Source organism: Erpetoichthys calabaricus, chromosome 13 (genome assembly GCF_900747795.2).
Source record: "Erpetoichthys calabaricus chromosome 13, fErpCal1.3, whole genome shotgun sequence".
Taxonomy (NCBI): Eukaryota; Metazoa; Chordata; class Cladistia; order Polypteriformes; family Polypteridae; genus Erpetoichthys; species Erpetoichthys calabaricus.
This window is the reverse complement of record NC_041406.2, coordinates 48,776,520-48,800,063: the sequence shown is the minus strand read 5'-3', so window position 1 is coordinate 48,800,063 and position 23,544 is coordinate 48,776,520. Positions and strand designations below refer to the sequence as shown.

At 36.4% G+C, this 23,544-nt stretch overlaps 1 protein-coding gene across 4 annotated transcripts in view; it reads left to right on the top strand.

The window, feature by feature from the left end:
- Window positions 1-23,544, top strand: part of chn2 (chimerin 2) — a 552,284-nt gene that overhangs the window by 498,079 nt on the left and 30,661 nt on the right. For all 4 annotated transcript variants that reach the window (XM_028818219.2, XM_028818218.2, XM_051935482.1 and 1 more), the window contains exon 8: window positions 13,278-13,362. In XM_028818219.2, coding sequence (XP_028674052.1) covers window positions 13,278-13,362 — 85 coding nt within the window. The remainder of the gene's footprint in view (window positions 1-13,277; window positions 13,363-23,544) is intronic.

The following is a 23,544-nucleotide window of genomic DNA, read 5'->3' as shown; positions in this document are numbered from 1 at the left end:
GCTGCAAGGACAAGCTCCAGCCGCATACAACTTTTGAGCATGTTATGTTATGACAATAGTGGCGACTTTAAAAAGAGACAATAGAATAAACACATAAAACTGTAACTAAATACCCATCGTTCAGTTAGCAAGATATTGAGCTAAAGATGTGAGCTAAAATCAGAACAAAGAAAAGTCTGCTTAAATTCTCTAGAGCAGTCATTATATTTGACATTGTGGCCTACAATGGTATGTTCTTGCTCTTTTTACAATCAAATTGTTATTTTTGATTTTAATTCTTCCTTTACTCTGATAGCACTTTCATTTACAGGGAAGTGTTTGTCAATGTGGTCACAATTTTGTTGCTCCAATGTAATTTTCAGAATAGTAATATAGGCAATTATGTAAAACATTTTTTGCCACCCATGTAATTTCACTCCATTTATAATACAAATGGTGTTGAAATGTAGACCACAAAGCTTGTAATGATTTTTAAATTCAATAGAAACCTGTGTTATATTATACTGAAATTAGAGAAATCCATCCATAATTCACTCTGGAAGATATTTTTCAGAATACAATAAAGTCAAAAAAGATCCAATTTCTTTGGATGAATGAGCATAAACTATGTCCCCAGCTTCTAGCAAGTCTGTTTTTTATATAACTGACCTGTCCCCATTTCTGTATTTATTTTGTCAATTAACAAATACGGTGGTGTCTTTTTTATTTGTTCACGTAAAGAAATTATGGTAGGGCATGTATATTTTTGTATTACCAATAATTTTGCTTAATGCAATCTTGTTCAGGGGCATATGGCATTGTAGCAGTGACAGTAGAGGTGAAGAGGCAAAGTGACACAATGGTTAGCACTGCTGCCACACAGCTCCACTAATATGAGGACAAAACTGCAGACAATACTTCAGATGTGGACTCACAATCAAAATATTCAACTTAAAGAAATTCTGATCCCCAAATGGGGCACTACAGTATATTACCCACCTTCTCATTAGTCTTCTATACAGTGTCTGGTTGTGGATAGTAACAAGTTCAATGGCAGTCCTCGATCTTTTTCTTAATGTTCAAGCTGTGCTACCTGTATTAGACAGATTGAAATGTTAATAATCAAAGTAGACCTCAGCATTAATTTGCAGTGCCCCGTCTATTGGAATGAATTTTGTAATGTGTGTAGCAAAAAAATGCATTTCATTTGTCATTCCAACAGACTGCGAATAACAAACATTTGTAGTAAGAGTGTTTCAGAGTGTGAGCCTGTTGCCATACTGTGAAGACACAGATCTCTGCAGAAAGTGTTAGCCACTTGATTCACAAAAGTTCTTCCCTAACTTGGTTGATTTAGTCACTTGTCTGTCTACTTCATTCCAAGGTTGTGAACATAGCAACTTGAGTCTGATAACATGCAGGAATGAGCCATCGTGGGCACTAAAAGTGTACCTGATCTTTGTTACAGCATCATACAAGAATGTATTAACTACAGGTATTACATTTTTGTGCTTACTTGCACAAAATTTATTTAGATTTATTTATTTAGAAAATACTGTATGAAGGTTTATACTTTTATCACGTTTTTACTTTTACCACATTTATTATTACAGTATCATATATTTCCTGAATTTAGTCCTAAGCTCGCTGTCCTGTTCCACCTATTTTAAAGTGACTTGCACATAAATCTGCCTAATGCATTAGTGCCCCTTTATTTCAAATGCAACCCTCCCTGGTGGTTAAGCCTTTCTAAAGGCAATGAAGCACCCCATAAACTCGTGCGCCTTAATTCAGGCCAAGATTGTAAAAATTTGTTTAAAGTTCTGATCTTTCCAGTCTTATGTGGGCCAGCATGTGGCACATATAGAATTTCAAACAACTTCCCCTTCCTGTGAGTTTTGCACACATAGTAGCTCTTCGATTGATGTATATGTTACAGAATTGACAGTCACCCGTTACTGATGTCATATATGGGCTGGTCCACTGCAGCTTGGGCCAGGATTTTATCCAGGGTCCTAATACTCCTGTACTAGGAAGGTAAAACACTGCCAGATACTCTATCACTGCTACACGTCTCCCTAATAATTGACTCCTCTACTGGAACAATTTCTTCTTTTTTTGGGATGAATTTAGAGGTGAGCTGCTGAGGTTCCCCAGATTTGGTAGAGACACTTTCATACAGAGTAGAATATAATTTTTTCAGATTGGTTTAACCCAAATTAGGGTTGCAGAGAAGGGGCTGGAATCTATCCTTGTGTCATTAGGCACAAGCAGAAACCAGCCTTGAACAGGATGCCAGTCCTTCCAGGGTGTAAGTGGAACAAACAACGCGGCCAATATGGAATCAACAAGTCATCAAAATGTATGTCTTTAGAGATGTGGAAACAAAACCCAAACAGACATGGCTAGAAAGTGTAGACTCCAAACAGTATGATTACCAGGCTTAGGATTTAAACCCAGAATGCTGGATATATTTGGCAGCAGTGCTATTAACTGTTCCATCGTACCACTGCTGTTGGACACTTCTGTCTCTGAAGTTGCTTGACCCTGAACAGCTATGTGGCCCGTGCTTCACATTTGTGACTCGCTTGTCCCTCCTTTTTAATTGAAGTGTCCTTCAGCATCACTGTTAGGGTACATGTTATTTTCCTACAGCAAGTATGTATGTGTAAGTTCCTTCAATTTCCTATTGCAGTATAGGTTGCACCTCCTCAACTAAAGTGACTTTGATCTTTTGGTGCAAGAAAGGAAACCCCTTTCACAGAAACATTCCCCTTAGAAGGCTGCTTCCATAGATCTGAACATGTACCATGTCCTCCGTAGCTTTGGCATAAAGACCCTTTATTCCTTTATTTACCCCTCTGCTCCACAGTTTAAAATTACAAATCAAATAATTCAGACATTGTGATTAAAGTACACATTGCAGACTTTCATTTAAGGGGATTTGCATACATTTTTTCTACCTGGTCCCCCTATTTCTGGGCACCATAATGTTTGGAATTGTTGGCATAACAGGTGTTTGGGTTTACTCAGGTGGGTTTCCTTGCTTCATAAGACACCTCGGCTTGCTTCTACCAATTGGAGTTTTCCATGAAATCGCTGCTATTCCCCTTGAAATGGCCGAATGAGTCATGCGAGCATTCAGAAATCGTCTTGAAGAGTGAATCACTAATGATGGCCACCACCTTGAAGACATCATTTTTAAAACATAGTGAAAAAAATCTATTTGTTCAATCTACCTTTTTTTGGCCCACCCTGTAACGCTTGGTATGGATGTTTACTTGAGGCTTGGTAATTTGGCTGCCACTCTTCCTCAAAATGTATGTGATAATTCAGCAGTCTGTTGCTCCTCCACTGTATAAAATTGTTCATTTTGATCATTATGGCCATTTCTTCTTGTGAGGCATAGCTGCACCTTTACTGTACTGTAGTTTGACAATTTGAATCAAGAGGAATTAAGTATAAGTTGTTAGTAGCAGAGTAAGAATCTTATCACCCTTGCATTTCTATAAAATGTGAAACTTTGATGAAGGAGTATCTCTGTTCTAGTGGGTAGTTAAGGAGCTCGACTGTAAGTCTACAGATTGCTGCTCCAAGCTCTGTCATTCACTATCCATGTCGACACTGTATGTTTTCCTGTGTCTGTATTATTTTTTCTTGCTACATCTTAAAGACGTAGACGCGAGGATAATTTGTAATTCTGATTTGGCCAGGAATGAATGTGGAAGCTTATGTGACTGGATTAGATCCTGCCTTGCACCCAGTGCTGCCTGGATTGACATTGCCTCCCTGTTACTCTAAACTGGATAAGCAGATAAGGAAATGGGTGACTGGATGATTCACTATGTCACCTGAGCCAGCCATTTGCCTTATCTGTGCTCCGCCTGTTAAAAATTTATATGTAAATAACTACAACACAGTTGTGATGGGGTTCCCTATAGAAAGATGCTAAAGTATATAAATAAGAGTGTGTTGAGCTTGTAAGAACTGAACTGCTGAGTTACACTGACAGACTAAGACTGCTGGGACCTTGTAAATGATGCCATCCATGTTCTCTAGTTTTACAGTTTTGTTATACTGTACGGTGTAGCTGTTAGAGGACAGGTAAAATCACCCCAGCCTTTGTATTGAAACTGTGTAACATCACGACTGTTCCCATTGAACCTTAACATTCCCTATATATTCCCTATACAGTATATTCGAGTTTTGTTAGAATGTTTTGACTCCATGCTTTATGTGAGCAGTAACATCATGCATATATTTAACAAAATCTAAACATCAAACTGTGGCTTATAAACATTCCCCTCTTTTAATGCTGTTCCACATTTTTTTAGTAATAACAACAATAAATTTAATTCACTGCAAACAGTTCAAAGTGCTTTTATAAAATACAGTTTAACTTACGAGAAGTAAAAAGACTAAAACATCTACTGAACATAATAATAATAATAATAATAGTAATAATAATAATAATAATAATAGACTAGCACCTGGTCCAAGTACTGCCAAGATAGGCACCCTCCCTCCCTTTCTAAAAAGGATTCAATAGATTTGAGAAAATGATGTTATAGTAATAGGAATAATTAGAAAAAAGGTAGTCATAATTTTATAAATATACATTTTTTGTGGTAGAATGCAGAAATTTAAGAAAGTAACTGGGATTTTTATTTTACAATTGGTCGTGAAAGCACAAGCAAATGGTTGCACAGATTTTTCTAAGATATCAGAACATAGAGTACCTGCCTCTGTAAGTTCTCACTTGCCCTGTTTGCTTGAACACACATGAAGAGGCTGTAGTGACTGTTCCTGGATGTTCCATAAATAGCTGAAAGAGTGCACTCAAGATGTTTCAGATGCCTTCAGGTTAAAGACATCAATTTTTGGGAAGTCCAAGTAATAGTTCATCTTCAAACAAAACCTACATTATGAATGCAGTGTTTGAAAGAAATGTAGAATAAGGTTTATGAAAGGCACACATTAGAGAGAGGGTACTGAAACTCTCCTAAACCAAAGTGAATCCCTCTGTAAAAGAAAATATGGCAGAGGTCTAAATATTTCTTGAAAAGGAGATCTTCTGAAATTGAATATTCAGGTAAAATGAGAGGAAAGGCCGCCAAAGGAATTACTGACACAATCATTCATACAGTATCATCATAGTTTCTCGATGCTTAGAAAATCCGAATGAAGACCACTGTTGAATAAATTGCTAAGTGATCCGTCTGGCACAAGTGTGACACAGCACATTATCCTGAAAACACCATCCTTACTGTAAAGCATAGTGGTGGCTGCATCATAGTACACTTTTCAAAAGAGAAAGTAAATGTAGTAAAAAGAGAAACAAAAAAAAATCTGTTAAAAGTCTATAAGTGACATAAAAAGCTTAGCAAATAATCTTCGTCTATCAGGCAATTAACCAAAATCATAACATAGTAGCTTAACGTCAAAATGTCGCTGTTTTTAATCATAAATAAGTGGCAGACAGTGAAAACTGTTGTCCAGTAACATTTAGAAGCCAACTTGAAGCCTAAGCCTGAGATGAATGAGTGCAGACTGTAACATCCAGATGTGCAGAGCTGTCACATACTTAACCTCACAGACTCATGGCCTGAATTTCTGCTGAACGTCGTTTCCAAAAAATGTTAACCAATGTTTCAAGAGTCTATACCTATTATACATAATTATCTACTGTTTAATTACTGCATAAACAATTTAAAGGGGTTGGCAGAATTATTACAATTTATATATTTTCTTAAGTTTTTTTCTTTTGATTTGAATATTTCCCCCAAAAAAATCTAATAAATACATTAAGACCCATTATTTTAATAAAATAAAATGTGGACTGAATACCATATTACACAAATCATTGAGCACAATGTTAAAATGTTGACTGTGCTTGAATGGACTTTTTCTGGAGAGGTGCTGTCTTCAATGCCACATAATACTAAGGGTCTAAATGGACCATTTTGTTTTTTGTCAGCTCCCCACTCTTCAGTTTGGTCTTTTAAATATTCTGTTTCATGATTGTGTCTCCTCCTGGGTTCAATTAGCTTTTCACATTTTTCAGTTGTGGATGTAGCTGTCGTCTCTTCATGTCTTTTAATACAAATAGTTTGAAACCTTTTAACACATATACTGTAGTTAACACTGTTGTTATCTATTCTGAATAGCTGATTTGTTGCTTTATGCTTTATTTAAGTATGATTTGTCCATACAGTTGCTGTAAAAAAAAACTAATAAGAAGGTTTAAAATGGATGAATGTACTGATAAGTAGAATGCTATAGGTAGAGCACCACAGAAAAGCATACTGTATAGATGAACAGATGTGTAAGGAATAAAGAAATATTTTAATACTTTAAGCTGTAATACAAAGAATACATTTATAAAGGCTGGAATGATTAACTTGGGTGTTAATTTATTCCCACCCATTTAATGACTCCCAAAGAAAAATATATTTAAAGAACAGATTAGCAGTGATTTGTTTTTTTCATATATTTACCTTGCCTGATTCTAGTTAAACAAAACAAAGTGTAGCTCGGTGGGGTATTTCAGAGGGGAGCATATTTAACTGTCTTTGTCTTCACCTTCACCCACACATCCATTTTCTTAACACACGTTTGTAACAAACAGAGCCTAACCCCGCTGTGTCAGGCACAAGGCAGGAACCATACATGAAACAGCACCTAGACTTGGACTGTGTCAGTGCGTTCACCAATCAAACTAACATTCACATCTTTAGGAGCTCAAGCGTATTTATTCAGCAGTGGTCCAAACACGTGAGGCAGTACTGGGGAATTTTCCAGCACATCATGAGGCCCACTCATACACAAATACGTGCACACACACACACACACACTAGGCCAGCGTAGATTCATTATTCCACCTAATGTGCACTTCTTTGGGAAAACTGGAGAAGCCAGTAAATCCTACACTAACATGGAAAGAACATTCAGCTTTACCCAGGCAGCACCAACCACTATGCCATCCATTGTACAGATGTTTGTCAAACTGTGTTGTTGCCTTTATTGATTAGATTAGATAAATATTATTAATCCCAAGGGGAAATTCACATGCGTACAGCAGCAGAAACATAAAGCAAGGATACAGACTCATAAGGATGGGTAAGCACCATAATAATTTTGGAGCGTATATCCATTAACAATGGTGCTTGACTTGGTATTCAGTGACCCTAAGCCCAGTATCTTCAATACACCCCACACCTGGCAGTGTATACCATGTGCAAAAGGTCAGTGCTCTTAAAGCAATAAAGACAAGCCCATTGTAAAATATTATTTCTCACTGCTTATTATTCTTTTTGCTCAAATGTCAATGTCCATTTATTTATATAGCACATTTAAAACAACATAGGAATGCTGTGGCCAAAGTGCTTTACAATAAAAGAAGAAAAAAACATACAATTAACATAAAAAACATAAATAGAAATAAAATAAATGAACATAAATAAAATAAATAATAAATAAAAGTAAGATTACATAATCACAATGAGGAAACCATCAGTATTACTGAAGGTCACGGAAAGCAAGTGAATAGAAACGAATCTTTAATCTTGTTTTGAACAGTTCAATTGTCGACGACTCCTTTATGTGACGAGGTAAAGAATTCCACAGGCGAGGAACAGCTGCTGCAAAAGTCCTGTCCCCCTTAGTTTTACACTTGGTACGAGGGACAACAAGAGACAGCTGACCAGAAGATCTAAGCACTCTGGATGGCTGGTGTAAAGCACACAATTCAGATAAATTGGCAGGAGCAAGTCCATGTAAAGATTTGAAAACTAGCAACAAGATTTTAAAATCAATTCGAAAACTGACAGGCAGCCAGTGTAAAGAAGCTAATATTGGAGAAACAGAATCAGAGTTTCTTGCCCCAACCAGAAAGCGAGCGGCAGCATTCTGGACCAACTGTAACCTGGGCCCAGTTGTTCAAACTATTTAATAAGGATAAAAATGATCTGGATTTTGAAATCCCTTGTTTTGCTATCCAGGATCTGGTAAATCATTTTACATTCATGCTGGTTTTTCAAAGCAACACTAGATTGAATCACTGATTTCCAAATCCAGTTTACCAGTGCTTTAAATGGAACCCACAGGGTAGCCTACTGGCTATGTAAAGAACAACTGGCGGACCAAAAATACCAGTAGCCAAATAGCCATCATGTGTGTTACTTGGAAGAAACAGAAAATACCACAATAAACAAATATTTTTCCATTTCATTTATAAACAGCCAGATTCCATTTCAATCTCACAAGAATAAATGAATGAATGACTGAAAGAATAAAATATTTCCCCACATATGCACTGTGGTTATTTTTATATAATTGTAAAACAAAAAAGTCCAATAGTCAACAAAATAAGGAACATTTACAGTTCCAAATTGGTACCGAGACCAGCTCTTTCAATTTCTGCTTTTAGGAGTTGGATTTCCATTCTGACTTTAGTTTGTTGTAGTTGGATAAGGAGGAGTTGTTCCTTTGCCAGAAGAATCTGCACTTCTACTCTTTCAGTTTCTCTTGTAAGAAGCACCTCATATGCGTCACCATCCAGGTTTGGAGAATGCTTACGCTTTCTTTTTAAAGGTTCTGTGACAACAGCTGGCTCTATCTGTGAGGATCCACCTTTTACCTCAACCACTTGACTGAGATTGAGGACAAATATTTCCTCTTCATTAGGAGGACCAGGCCCACCCTCCTCTGTAACTGTGGGCTCACCATCGACTTCAACACCATCAATTCCATGCAGAGCTTCTGATTTGTCACCACCAATAATGTCAAGGACAATGTCAGTATACTCACCCCTCTTGAAAGGCTTGTTACCCGTTGTGGGGTTTTTGGCCTCAGCAAGGTCCTTTGTTGCCTTGGCTTTAAGGTTCTTCCATCTTAATATGACTTGTTTTGTGGTCCTTTTCTGACCAGCCCCTATAGCATTCACATTCTTGGTGATGTCCTCCCAAATGTTCTGTTTGCATTTCTTGGTCACTTCTCTCCCCTTTAATGAACTGAAGTGTCCTACTATGGAGGAATAATGGCACCTAACACCCTCCAACAGTGCATGGTTTTCTGCCACTGTGAAATTAGGCCCTTTTGAGTCCATGGTTCCATCTCTTTTGTGTAGCTAACACTGATTTTATAGGCCCTGTGCTTGATTGGGGTAATTTAACAAATGACAAACCAGTCAGCTCGTTGTTGCTTAATTGGTGTGTGACCAAATAAAATCACCAATTTCTTACACACCTTGGTCATAGGTTTACAGAGGCACTGGCATGGCAGGTGTTGTTCATCGCTACCACATGTTGGGAAGGAGAAAATACCGTGAAAGAATGTATGCTGAGCACGCCAAACCACTTGCGCAATACACTACAGAGGAACTGTATGCCCATTTTCGCTTTGGGAGGGATGATATCAAGTACACTGTAGACCTTGTCAGGCCAAAGTTACAGCACAAAACCAAAAGGAGTCCTGCTCTGTCTGTGGAGGAACACTGCCTAATTGCACTGCGCTTTTATGCCTCTGGGACTTTCTACCAGGTTGTTGGTGACAATATGGGAGTGGACAAATCAACTGTTAGTAATGTTGTGAAAGCTGTCTCAGTTGAATTGGCCCGTCTGGTCAATGAATTTGTTTCATTTCCCAAGGATGACCAGATGGCGCAAACTAAGTGAAGTTTCTTTCTTTTGGGGAACATGCCTAATACTAATGGTGTTATTGATTGTACTCATGTGCACATTCAAGCGCCTCATGAAAGGGAGTGGCAGTATGTGAACCGAAAAGGGAGGCACAGCATCAATGTCCAACTTGTGGCTAACGCTGACCTCATCAGCACAAACTGTGTTGTCAAGTGGCCAGGGTCTGTCCATGATGCAGGTATCCTGAGGGAGAGCGCTCTATACAGAAAGCTCCAGTCCAACTGACCAAATGGCATAATATTGGGAGACCGTGCTTATCCACTCCTACCATGGCTGATGACCCCTTTTCCAGTTGCAAACACACCTGAGCAGGCAGGCTTCAACTCTGCAAATTGCAAAACAAGATGCGTAATCGAGCACTTAAATGGAGTCCTGAAGAGGTGCTTTGCATGCCTTAACTACTTGCAGGTGGAACCCAAGGTGGCATGCAATATAATACTAGCCTGTATTGTCTTGCATAACATTGCCACCAGGCGTAATGTTCCTCTTGATGACATACATGATGGACCTGAGCCTGATGAAGTGCAACCAGAGCAACCTCCAATGTTCGCTCCAAATGAGGGCCAGACTGGATGTGTGATCAGGGATGCAATTGTAAGACATTACTTCTGACTGATGACTTGAGTAATAGTAATTGTCATTTTCATTAAAATACAATGGACAGTAGAGCTTTTTGAGCTTTGAGATTTTTTTGAGTACTGATATTTCACAGGGATTTTTTTCTTTTGACTATACCAAAAGGCTTCATGTCTTATTCCCTACTTTATTTACATTGTCACTGTCCTAGTTCAACAATTGTACAAAATATAAATAGATGTATACATCACCTGCAAACATAGCTTTTTTGATCAATTTTCAAGTTTTATTTTATTGTGTGCCAGAAATCCACACTGAATCCACCTCTGTGTTGGGATCAGGATTATCCTGATTTTTGGGATCAAATGTGTCCAATTCATACACAAACTTTTGCACAACACAAAAGACTGTCTGATCCTGATTAAAACTGAGACTGGATTAGGTGATCTGATCTGATTCCAGAATCCCTCTTTTCCTTTTGAACAACCCATTTTCAAGATTCAATCCAATCTGTTATCCCAAATCCCATTGGATTACTTTTGAACAACTGGGCCCTGCGTATCAGGGATTTGCTAATCCCAGAATACAGCGAATTGCAGTACTCAAGGCGAGAAAAGATAAAAGCATGAGTAACTTTCTCAAGATCCCTAGAAGATAAAAAAAACACTTGATCTTACCTAAAAGACGAAGCTGGAAAAAGCAACTCTTAACTACAGAATAAATCTGTTTCTCAAAAGAGAGGTTACTGTCAAAAATAACACCAAGATTGCGGACTTGAGGTTTGCAAAAGACAGAGAAAGAGCCGAGAAGTCCAAGACCAATTTGGGCTTTAGCTGATGGACCCACTATAAGCACCTCTGTTTTATTTTGATTCAGATCCAAGAAAATTACTAGCCATCCAGGATCTTAGTTCAAAAAGACAGTTGTGCAGTTGATTCATTGCAGAGTTGCAAACAGGAATATAAACCTGTATATCATCAGCAAAGCAGTGAAAAGAAATGTTAAATTTCCTAAAAATAGCTCCAATAGAGTGAAGGTATATTGTGAATAAAATAGGACCCAAAACGGATCCCTAAGGAACACCACATTTAAGAGTAGATGAAAAAGAGGAATTTAAAGTCACTGAAAGGTGTCTACCAATTAGAAATATCAAATATCAGAAATTCCATTTTTATGTAAGAGACTTTTAATACCCAAGACACATTGTTCTCTAGAATGTACTCATTTCTTTGATGGTAAAGAGTCCTTACATTTGCCATATCAGAAAAGGAGTGTAACTTGGCCATACATAGAGCACACTCTAGTTTTATATGCAACAAGCTTTCCATAATTCAATTAAAAGTCTTTCATTGATCAAATTTATCTCATCTAAAGTTTTCCCAAATGTACCCAAGTCAAGACTCAACCTGCAGGCTTTGTCACCTAGCTTCAGCATCACTAGCTCCCATGTTTTGGGAATGCACTAAATTAACATTATTTTGGACCAAAATCTTTACACACTCCTCATAGAGCATCACAGTAACAGTCTCTCCTCATCCATAAACTGTGGTATCTGGTGTACTCCCGGATGGCATTAAAGCGTATAGAAGTAAGTTGACTGTCACAGCCCATGCCACACTACTAGCACACAGACTTATTTTGCTCAATTGGAAGAATCCCAACCCACCTTCAATAACTCAGTGGGTAAGCGACATTCAGTATTACCTCAAATTAGAAATGTGGGTGAGGTTCAGTTTTTTGTTTTTTTTTATTCATTTTTTTCCCTTATATTTCTATTTTTCTTTTGTATTTTAAAATAAATGGGCTTATCTGTTATTATTTCTATATATGTCTGAATGCTACAATGCCATTGTAATGTTCTGGTTTTTCAAAATAATAAAGTGTTCATTTCTGTAATGTCAGCACATTATGTTTGCTTCTCCAATACACATTTTGGGGTTAGCAATAATATTTTTGTTTATGTTAATATGTATTATAGGTATTTATAAAGTGCAATATTTTAAATTTCTTACAAATAAAATACATCAAGTTGTCCTGTAATCAAGTCCGGGGACTGTAAATGATGTTTTGACTCCCCACTGTCAGAAGTGAGAAAATTGTCTTTTGGTTCAACAAAAATGGAAAGCCTCCCAAGATTTCACATTTTGGAAATTATTTTTTGGAAACACAGCATTAACCCTAATCTTCAGCCAATTAGACTTTGCCAGACCTTTTCATCCTGTACTTAAATTATTTCTAGTAACAAAATCTCTCATATCTGTTTTTTTTTTGTTGTTTTTTTGTTTCTTGCCAGTTGTTTAGTAAATATTTTTAAAGTGGGTGTTTGGTACAAGGAATTAAGTACATTATCTAATATCTCTGTTAACCAGTGTTTTGGGGACTCTGGGTGTTTAAGAAGAAATTAGTTTTAAGACATTCAGAATGCTATATGTGTCCCAACATATTTTAACTTATTAGAACCTTTTACTGAAACCAATCAAGGTGATTTTCTTCCATCCCCTATTCTGCCAGCTCCCAATGAACCCAAATTAGCTTAGAAATGTTACGATTTATAATATTTTCAATTTCACCATAAACAATTCTCATTTTTTGCTTTTTTTATCATGTATACTGTGAAGTGTAATCTGTTTTACATGAAGTCATTTCTTAAAATGATCATTTTTTTGTTCCAGGTATCTCTGGCCACACAGGCTCAGTGAACATGCACATTAGATAAGTGCACAAAACTTAATTTCCCTTTATCCCAGAAAATGTAATTCCTTTATAAAGCATCTTAAGTTGTTTCTGCATAGGTAATGTGTATTTATTTCTCTCTTTGGGTTTTGTAAACTTTGCAATTGTGTCATTTTCAGAGGCATCACTGTTCTACTACAAAAGGACATACATGCCGTCTGATGTGCTCAGAAAGGAGCTTCCTGCTGAGTGGATTGTTTTTCCTAGGCCTTTGTGAGCTCCATCTGTTGGGCCATCTGTCCCAGGGCCTCCCATCTTTATTTATTTTTATTCTTCTCTCTTGTCTCCCAGGTCCAAACATTCAGAGGCCCTCACTGGTGCGAGTACTGTGCTAATTTCATGTGGGGGCTCATCGCTCAGGGAGTCAGATGTTCAGGTAACAGTTTTTTATCTTTATGCTGCAGGACTGTCTACAATATTTAAAACATGGCTTTTTAAATCAAAACAATTCAAATATAATTTTATAATTTGTAATGAAATGTATCATACAACATCAAAATAAATTCAGATCCAAATTATGATAGAAAGATGTACAGAACTAATTATTTTATTTTCATTGAATTGTATATCTAATTTAGAGAATTGAGGATTGGCACAGTGGTTAGCACTACTGCCTAACAGCTTGAGGATCTGGGTTCAGTTCTCTGCCCCCTTGTCTTTGAGCAGTTTTCATTTGGTCCCTGCTTTTACGTGTATTTTCTTCTTATTTCCCACATCCCAGTCTATTTTTGAAAGCTCCACAGATAGTAAGTGAGCTGCCATTTTAGCCCAGTTGCAGGAGACTGGGTTTGAATCCTGGCTAGTATGGTGAATAAAGGTGTCTGAGATGTCTGAGAAATTGAGACTGAGATAAAACGTAAAGCCACCCAACATATGTTCTTTCTCAAGGATTTAATTCCTGCATCTGACATATTGCTTGTTTGATTACTTTTAATTGTCCTGTTTTGTTGTCAGCTATTCTACATATAAGCAATAAACTGTCCAGAAGGCAGTAAGTGGTGCGAGCATCAAGCCTTTTCTATATCTAGAAGACTTGCATTTAGGTTAATTAGCAATTCTAAATTTACTCGGTATAACTGACTTTGATTCTGGGCTTGTGCTTAGGGACCAATGCTATTATAATGGGCTCTGCAAATTTGTGATGCTTCAGTGAAGCAGACAGGTTTTGGGGAATGGATGCTTAACTCTTATTAAGCCAGCATCACAAGCCCACATACCAATAGTGCCAAAGTCTCCTTCATAGAAGAGTAAGGAAAAAAAGCAAATGGAAGCAGAGGAGAAAAAAGTATAGATCAACCACAGAGTGTAAAAGGTTTATTGTAAAAGTGTAATAGATATGGGACTGTATTTTCAGTTGATATCAAATTTTCATTATATCTGAAACAAGTTTAGAGATGTAAACCGCTTTCTTGGGTGTTTACTGTAGGTCTTGTAGCCAATCAAAATGTAAAGGAACTCTTCATGGAGTAGCAGTCATGCATGCTCTGATTATTCCTCCATTCATTTTCATCAATGCATACTTCCCCTTTTTTCACTGAAATCCTTTCCTGGAAACAGTGGTCAGTAAATGCTCCTATATGGCCTTCTCTTACCACAATGTTACACGTGGGAACATCAGCTTGGTCAAGTATCACCTACATTTTTGGGTTACATGTACAAAAATTAAGATAGTCCAAGGCCCTGGAAGGAATATGCGAATGTTCAGCTGTTCACAAGTTTGTATAAAATCAAGACGAAATCAGACAAGTACAGGTTACATTATACCTATAGACTTTTCCATTATGCTCCAGGATTTGTCCCAGTCTGCTTGTTGTAGTACCACCATCATTAACACATCAAAGAGAAAAAAGCAAAAAAACCTTCAGGAATCACTACCACTATCACTGATATACCACATATCAGACTGGTAAGGACTGAAGAAAAGAGTTACAAAAAGGCAGTTAAATTAGAAAGCAATGATAATATTTGGTTAGTCATTAAAAATGCAGTAGCTTGCTTCTTTCGGATAAGGAAGCTCTTTAACCTCCTTTTTATATTGGCATAAATGTTGCTACCTTAGTAATAATATGTTTCAAACACTACTAAAATATAGAAATATAGAGCTATTTGAGTCTTTAGTGCAAAACCACAGGTGTTTTACATTAAATAAAAATTCTATTAAACCTTTTGAGGCTGTACTACAATAGATTCTTTGCCCTTGGGTCGAAATAAATACTTCTTATTCTTTCCATTGTAATCTAAGAGGATATTGTAGGGTAATGATGCTTTCAGTCCTATCAAGTGTCGGTAGTAGACAAAGGCCAATGTCTGTCAAATTGTCTCAGAAGCTAAGATTTAATGACCGTAAGCTAAAGAGCAGCATTTCTGCATGCACTTACTGGGACTATTTCTGAATTTATCCATGCCTTGTATCAAATGGCACAAATCAGTTTGGACATGGCATTTATGTGACAAACAAAAAAGAACGTGCCAGGTGATATAGCTGGCTGGTTGACCTATGATTGTAACCCCAAAACTGGCATTGGATTTCACAAACATAATTTTTATTAATGTTGGTGGGATTTAATGACCCACAGTGATACTGTCTGATCAAATTGAAAGCTCAAGATATTTGGACTATTAATTTCGTGATAAAATTCTTAACTATTTGCAGAGGACTGTAGACCAGTTTTATAAACTATGGGTGCCTGTATTCCAAAGATTTTATTCAACCACATTTCATTGTATAGAACACCTTTCACAGAGAAGCGCATGGCAAGAAGTGTTACAGGCACATTTTCATAGATGTACTAGACATATATGTTAACTGCGTTATGAGTGCTGGTATAGCAAGTGACTTTTGCAAAATCAAATAATGTGCTGGGAATTTACATAACCCTGTACACTTTTAGTTTAAATACAGGCATTCTACCCGCTAGACCTTAGACCTCTCTGCCTGGCTGTCTTTGCAAACACTGCTATTGATTTTAGTTCCTCTGACAATTTTTGTAGGTTCACCTAAAGTTTCCATACAATTTTGATCATAGATTACAAATTCTTTTTTATGTTTATACTGTACATCCCCAACATTTAATATCTGAGTTATACATTGGTGTATTCGCGATGTTATATTTTTCAGCTAAAGATAAAAGGAAATAAAATTTCCTTTATAAGTCAGTGAATAATAGAGGAACATTTGGTTATTATGCTTTTCTGCCGTAGTGGGTCATGTGAAAACAAGTGATACTCCAGCCTTATTTTTGTTAGATTTACAGACAGTAAGATACAAGTAAAAAAGTGTAATTTTCTTTTCAAGCTTTGACTCGTTGCCAGCCTGCACTGGATTTATGGCATTGGGAGGTTAATGGATAGTTTTTAGGTAAGGTTTAAAAATGTTACCCTCTAAATTTTTTCAAGTACTTACAGTAAAATTTATATTATTTTAAAAGGTTGCTCTAATTGCTCAGGGTCTAACACAGGTAGCAAATCACTTTAATAAAATATTCTTTTTGGTGGTTTTCACTGCATCCTTATTTTGACAGCTTAAAACATTACAGGGTTGGGATGTAGAACTGTTAAGAGTAAAACCAAAGCTCGTCCTTATATTGTACATACATTGAGTCACTTTTTCTTGTCACAAAATATTGTACTGTATTTTGCCACCTGGGTTATGTCTTGACTGTCGCAATATTTACAGATGCGGTGTACTGAATTGAATGGCTGTTGTGTTCAAAATAAGATGGGAGAGGAAAAAGTACACAAGCACAAAACAATGACTAAGCAGTGTGTGTACATGACAATATCTTATTCTTCTTCTGAAAATGTGCAATGGCCTTTGTGTGATTATACAGCAACTATAGAGGGCCAACTGCTGAGCATGACACTGCACAGTGGCTATTAGTACTGAAAATGCTTAAGAACATTGCAGTTGAGTAGGCTTTACTTTTCATCCCTGGGAAACATTTATTTTTCTAATGCAAATGAATTAAGCAGCTGCAAAAATTGAAACAATGAAGGCTATAAGGAGAATTGGGGAGACTAAGTCAAATTTCATCTTAGCATAGACATTTCACAGCTTTTTAATTCTAGTTAATAAAATGAAGGTGCTGGTCCTTCCTGCTTTCTTGGTGGTTTTCCTCATGTTGTTTGCATTTCTTTATACATAAGTTTAAAATCCATTGTTTGCATATACTGCGATCACATTTTACAATAAAACACCAGAAAGCTTGGATACTTAATTTGTATAGTTACAGTTAAAATATGATATTTTGTGGCATTTGGGAAATAGATATTTATATGTTGAATGTGCACTACAATAAACTGAACAGAATCTCTTGTTGATGTGATATGTGGTGTGAAATGGAGTCATGTACAGTGTACCATGTACCAAGTTGGAGTTAGGAATGAAGACACCGTTTTTATTATTAATAGTAAAATTCCTGTATTAGCACACCCTCGTCACTGACAGGAGATTTTAGGAATAATTTGTTAATTATTGAATTACATCTTACAGTATATATAACATTTCTTTTCACAAAGTATTTTTTTAATATTGCTTGTATTGCCTATTTGTGCTGTTGGCACAGAGATTACTAGCTCTGCTAGCTGTGGGATCCAGCATCCTTGGTTTAAATCCTGCACATATTTGCTGTCTGAGTAGAGTTTGCATGTTCTCCCTTTGACTTGTGGATGTTCCCTCTGCAACAGACTGGCATGACCTCTGGATGTTTTCCTACATTGTGAGCTGTGCTGCTGGGATAGGCTCTTGTTCCCAATTATGCTAAATAAGATTAAGTATGTTTGTTAACACATGCATGTTATCAACATGGAAACACAGAGCAGGGATTGGCAGGGCTACCTCATAGCTCCAGGATTATGGAGCTAAATCTCAGTCAAGGCATTGTTTGTGCCGAATTTTCCCATTCTCCTCATGTTTGTATGGGCTTTCACCAGTTACTCTGATTTTATTCCCACATCCTTGTATTATAGTAGGTTGACTGGTAGTCTTGTGCGAGTGGGTGTGGGTGTGTGAGTGAGAATATCCTACAATGAAAACTGTCTTTTAGTGCTGCTGTAAAGACCTGTCAATCAGTGCTGTTCCACATCCCTGCTTACTGACTAGTTCTTCAGGTTTTTTTTCCAAGAGAGTCGCCTAAAATCTTCTCTAGTAGCATGTAGCATGGCTGAATAAGAAGCAAATTCATTCTCTCATAGTTAGATTATATAATATATATGATTAGTAGAGTATGTTTTCTTTCTAGTCATGTGCTTCGTTCTTCCTGGTGATGTAATCCTGATTTTCCATCCCGAAAAGAACATATAGCCAAGTGGCCAGAAAGAGCAAGACATGTGTTTCTACATATTGATCTTTCATGATCAAAAATTATGTGTGCAAGTAGCTTTATTAGATTTGTGTACTGTGCTGTTAAACACTCTTCCCACCACATCCTCTCCCCCACTTTTCTCCATGTTCTGCCTCTTCATAATTTCCCCTTGATAAACCTTTGTCTTGCTCACTACCTGACTCCCCATTGTGTGATGTCTAATTCAAAGGCAGATTTTATTTCTCCATCCAGGGTTACTTTCATTCCCATTCACAACTACATCTGTACCAGGAGTGGATCTATCACCCTGTCTCTCTCACTACTTGACGGATTGTTAGATCTTACAATAACAAGACAACTTGTATAATTCTTCTTTTAGCAGGACAAGACTTTCTTTTGCTTAGCAAAGTCTATGCAAACTATATTTATAGTTTTAATAAACCAAAAAACAACTTTAAATGTTCAACATTCATGACTTATATTTCAAAGAATTGAACTTTCTAATTTTTTTATACCATGTAGGTTAATTCTGAATGTCTAACAAATACAGTATGCTGTAGCAGGTTACTCTTCCATTCAGTCTATTTTCAACTCTGTAAATACCAAAAGCTTTCATAATTATACTTGTTCTAGGCTTAAACATGTCAAACGGGTTTTCCTCACAAAGGGTTTGACAATAATAATAAGAAGGGAGTAACCAGACAAAGACCTTTCATTTTAAATACAGTCACAGTGCTTTGTTCCTGTTTCTTCTTTGGATAATGAAGTGTGAACAAGGAAACACTTTTTTGGAAAAGCAGTCATCAGAATTGAGGCTACTGTTCAAGAAATTAGTGAAAGATAGATAGGAAAAACCTCAAGGTGCAAAAAAAGTGCACTTTTTGTTATAACCATTTTTGCAGTAATTTTTACGTTGTATTATTTCTATAGACATGATTACATGTGTCTAACATATATTTCCTGTAGCAAATGATGATCTTTTCAAAGATTTTATGCTGAACCTTTATTAGACGCTGGTGAGGCCTCATCTGGAGTACTGTGTACAGTGTTAGTATCCCGGCTACAAAAAGGACATAGCAGCACTAGAAAAAGTCCAGAGAAGAGCAACTAGGTTGATTCCAGGGGTACAGGGGATGACTTATGAGGAAAGATTAAAAGCCTTTTCCTTTAAAAGGAGACATGATTGACGAAATTATTAAGGGAATTAGAATAGAGACTGTTATTTTAAAATGAGGTTCATCAAGAACACAGGGACACAGTTGGAAACATGTTAAGCATAAATTTCACACAAACATTCTTTACACAGAGAAACCTAGACACAAGGAATAAGCTACCAAGTAGTATGGTAGACAGTAAGACTTTAGAGACTTTCAAAACTAGACTTGATGTTATTTTGAAAGAATTAACTGGATAGGACTGGCAAGCTTTGTTGGGATGAATGGCCTGTTCTCATCTAGATTGTTCTAATGTTCTAATTTGAAATCACTACCTTAATAGAAGAATGAATAATTTGATAAAAGATTAGATGTAATTATATTGTTAGTTCTGAAGTGTAAATGTATCCTAAGTGAAGATACCTTGCCAGTTAATAAAACATGAACAGTCTGATTAAAACAGAAATATCATCATTACAATATAGCATAAATGATTACAAGATATCAAGCAAAAATAATAGAAAGCTACTGAAACTAAAGTAAAACAATAACTGAATGGGAATAATATTTTTACTGTATTATTCAGGATATGACCAACATCTAGTGTGAAATCCCAAACAAAGTAAGGATAATTCCTACATGAATAGATTTTGAAAATGCTTATCATGTATACTAACTAAATATAACATTACAGATAAAGCACAAAAATAATTTTGAATGTGGCTCAGCTGTGAGAAATATCAACTCATTAAAATTTGTCAGAAAACAGAATTTAAATATGTTAATCCTCGTATATAATTAATGGAACGGCAGCACTTTGCATACTTCTGCTGCCTCACAGATCCACTGTCTTGGGTTTGAAGCCTATGCCCTGTCAATGTCTTGCAGACTTTGTAAGTTCTCTCTGTTTGCATGTGGGCTTTTTCGCCCTGGTACTTCTATTTTCCTCCAACATTCCTTTTTTTCATATTTTTATTGATTCTAAAGTCTAGAAAGATTTAACAAATCAAAGCAAAATGTGACTGCCCAAAGAAAGAGAACGAGAGAGGAACCAGCAACCGCAGCTACTCTGTAATAGGAGCAAGAAAAGAAGGGTATCCTTTTCCCCAAAATAGAAAATTATTCTAATATGTTATTGATTAGAACCTGCCATATTTTAAAAAAAGTTTTGAACAGATCCTCGTAAGTGAAAATTTTATTTTTTCCAATTTCAAGTAGTATAAAACATCAGTTACCCAGTGACTTAAGAGTAGTGGAGTGTGATTCTTCCAGATGAGTCTACGTGCTAGTAGTGTATGTTCTCTCCGTGTGCATGTGGGATTTCCTCCCCAGGTACTTCCGTTTTCCTACAACATTCCTAAAGGTAAAATTTGATTGTGGGTGTGCATATGGACTGGCACAGAGGTTGACTGGCTCCCTACCCACAGCTGTTTCCTGCCTTGTGCCTTAGTGCTATGGGGAGCCCTAAATTGGATTAAGCAAGTGTTACGTTATTTGAGTGCAAGATGAAAACATTGCAAGATAAAAAATATTATTTAAATTTTGCATATCGTTTTACATTCTTCATACTTGATATAAGGGGAAATTTTGAAATGGGGCTCAAACTTCAAGTGTTTTCATTTTAAAGTCTGATCATTTCTGTATCTCTGGTTTTATAAGCATCTGTCCATCCTTCAGTATGTTTATGTCTGTGTCTGCATCTGTGGCACGTATAATTTAGAAATGGACACACCAATCATGATCAAATTTATTACTGTTATTACATTACATACATGCTAGACCCTTATTTATTTTATAGACAGTTCACACAACAAGTTTACTGAAAACTATTTCCATTTTTTCACTTTAAGTGACCGAAAAACTTAAAAAAAATATTTCAAATAAAGTTGTTTAAAGCAATGTTTAACGTTTCCATTAATTTTTGGCCTATTGTCACTTAAGGTTTATTGCTGTGAAAGACACAAATAAAAGTAGGTGGAAATAAGAATATCTTCAGTATTTATTTGAATTTTTTTAAATTCTAAGTTTTTTTTCAGTAATGAAAGAAATAGTCAAATGACTAACAACAAAAATGTGCCCATTCAGTGATACCATACCTGTCCCTGTTTATTTTTGCATTCACAATTGTAGATGATGGAGTACAGACAAACATTTGTCACCTTCAATAACAAATGTGTAGCAAATAATGTTTCAGCAAAAACTGAGTAAATGGATAGAAAAGTGGATCTTTTATTTTGGAAAAATGTTTTTTTTTTCCTGCTTTTGGATTTTACTATTCACATTATCACATATAAAATTGTAATTTGCCTTCACCTAACATCAATCTAGGTGATTTCTGGTTAGCATACACCTACAAAAATAGTTTTTCTTTTGTAAAATTTCACAGATAAGATTCTTGGTTGCATACTGTAGGTAAACATAATCCACAAAAAGTTGTTCAAAACACTGTTGATCGAAGATACAGATCAGGAGAATTGAATCAATCAGTTTCAGGATGTTACATATACCCTGGGTGACATGGCCCACCCATTGTCAGGGATGCTGCTTCATAGATCCAACACCTTGCCTTCAAATCACTTGTCTATTTACTGTTTTTTTTATGAAATTTAAAGGTTTTTCAAGTGTTTACTTGAGTTTCTGTTGTGGGTGCTCAAGTTTTTCTCCAACATCACAAAGGCATGTGTATTATATTAATTACTATGTTTTAAACTGAATGTTTGTGAAGGTGCATGTGGGTGTGTGGTACATATAGAGTTGGTGAGCTCTGTGGCGCACTAGTGTACTGCCCAATGTTAGTTCATACCTTGCAGTCAGTGTTGCTGGGATTGACTCTAGCCTCTTGTGACCTTGAATTTATTTGAGAATGTTAAATGATAATGCACATACAGTATATAATGTATTATGGAGTGCTGTGGAGAACATCACTAAGGGTTGTAAGAAATATGGCACAACCATGACATTTCAAAAATTAGGACATCTCTCAAAAGCTGAAGAACACTTCAAGGAGAACACTTATCAGGACGTTGTAAGATGTTGATGCTAAACACAAAAAAGTTATAGTTTTACAGTAGTAATTGGCCACTTCCCGCATGTTACAGCCATTTTACATATTTTGTATATATATGAGCTGCATGTTAGACTGAAGACATTTCCTAGAAGAAAAGAACAGTCAAGCCTATGTAAAATTTGTAAGAGTGCTCATTAAATCTTCCGAAGCATTGGGAAAATGTGGCCTGACGAGGCCGAAGTAGATCTTTTATTGGCCTTCATTCTAAAAGTAATGTTTAGTGCAAAGCTCATCACTCGAAGAACACAGTACCTTCTTTGATCCAAGAAGAATTGTACTTTTTAACATGACAGACAAAACAAAATATATATATACAGTCATATGAAAAAGTTTGGGAACCCCTCTCAGCCTGCATAATAATTTACTCTACTTTCAACAAAAAAGGTAACAGTGTTCATTTCCTAGGAACATCTGAGTACTGGGGTGTTTTCAGAACAAAGATTTTTAGTGAAGCAGTATTTAGTTGTATGAAATTAAATCAAATGTGAAAAACTGGCTGTGCAAAAATTTGGGTCCCCTTGTAATTTTGCTGATTTGAATGCATGAACTGCTCAATACTGATTACTTACAACACCAAATTGGTTGGATTAGCTCGTTAAGCTTTGAACTTCATAGACAGGTGTGTCCAATCATGAGAAAAAGTATTTAAGGTGGTCAATTGCAAATTGTGCTTTCCTTTGACTCTCCTCTGAAGAGTGACAGCATGGGATCCTCAAAGCAACTCTCAAAAGATCTGAAAACAAAGATTGTTCAGTATCATGGTTTAGGGGAAGGCTACAAAAAATTATCTCAGAGGTTTCAACTGTCAGTTTCAACTGTAAGGAATGTAATCAGGAAATGGAAGGCCACAGGCACAGTTGCTGTTAAACCCAGGTCTGGCAGGCCAAGAAAAATACAGGAGCGGAATATGCACAGGATTGTGAGAATGGTTACAGACAATCTACAGATCACCTCCAAAAACCTGCAATAACATCTTGCTGCAGATGGTGTATCTGTACATTGTTCTACAATTCAGCACAATTTGCACAAAGAAC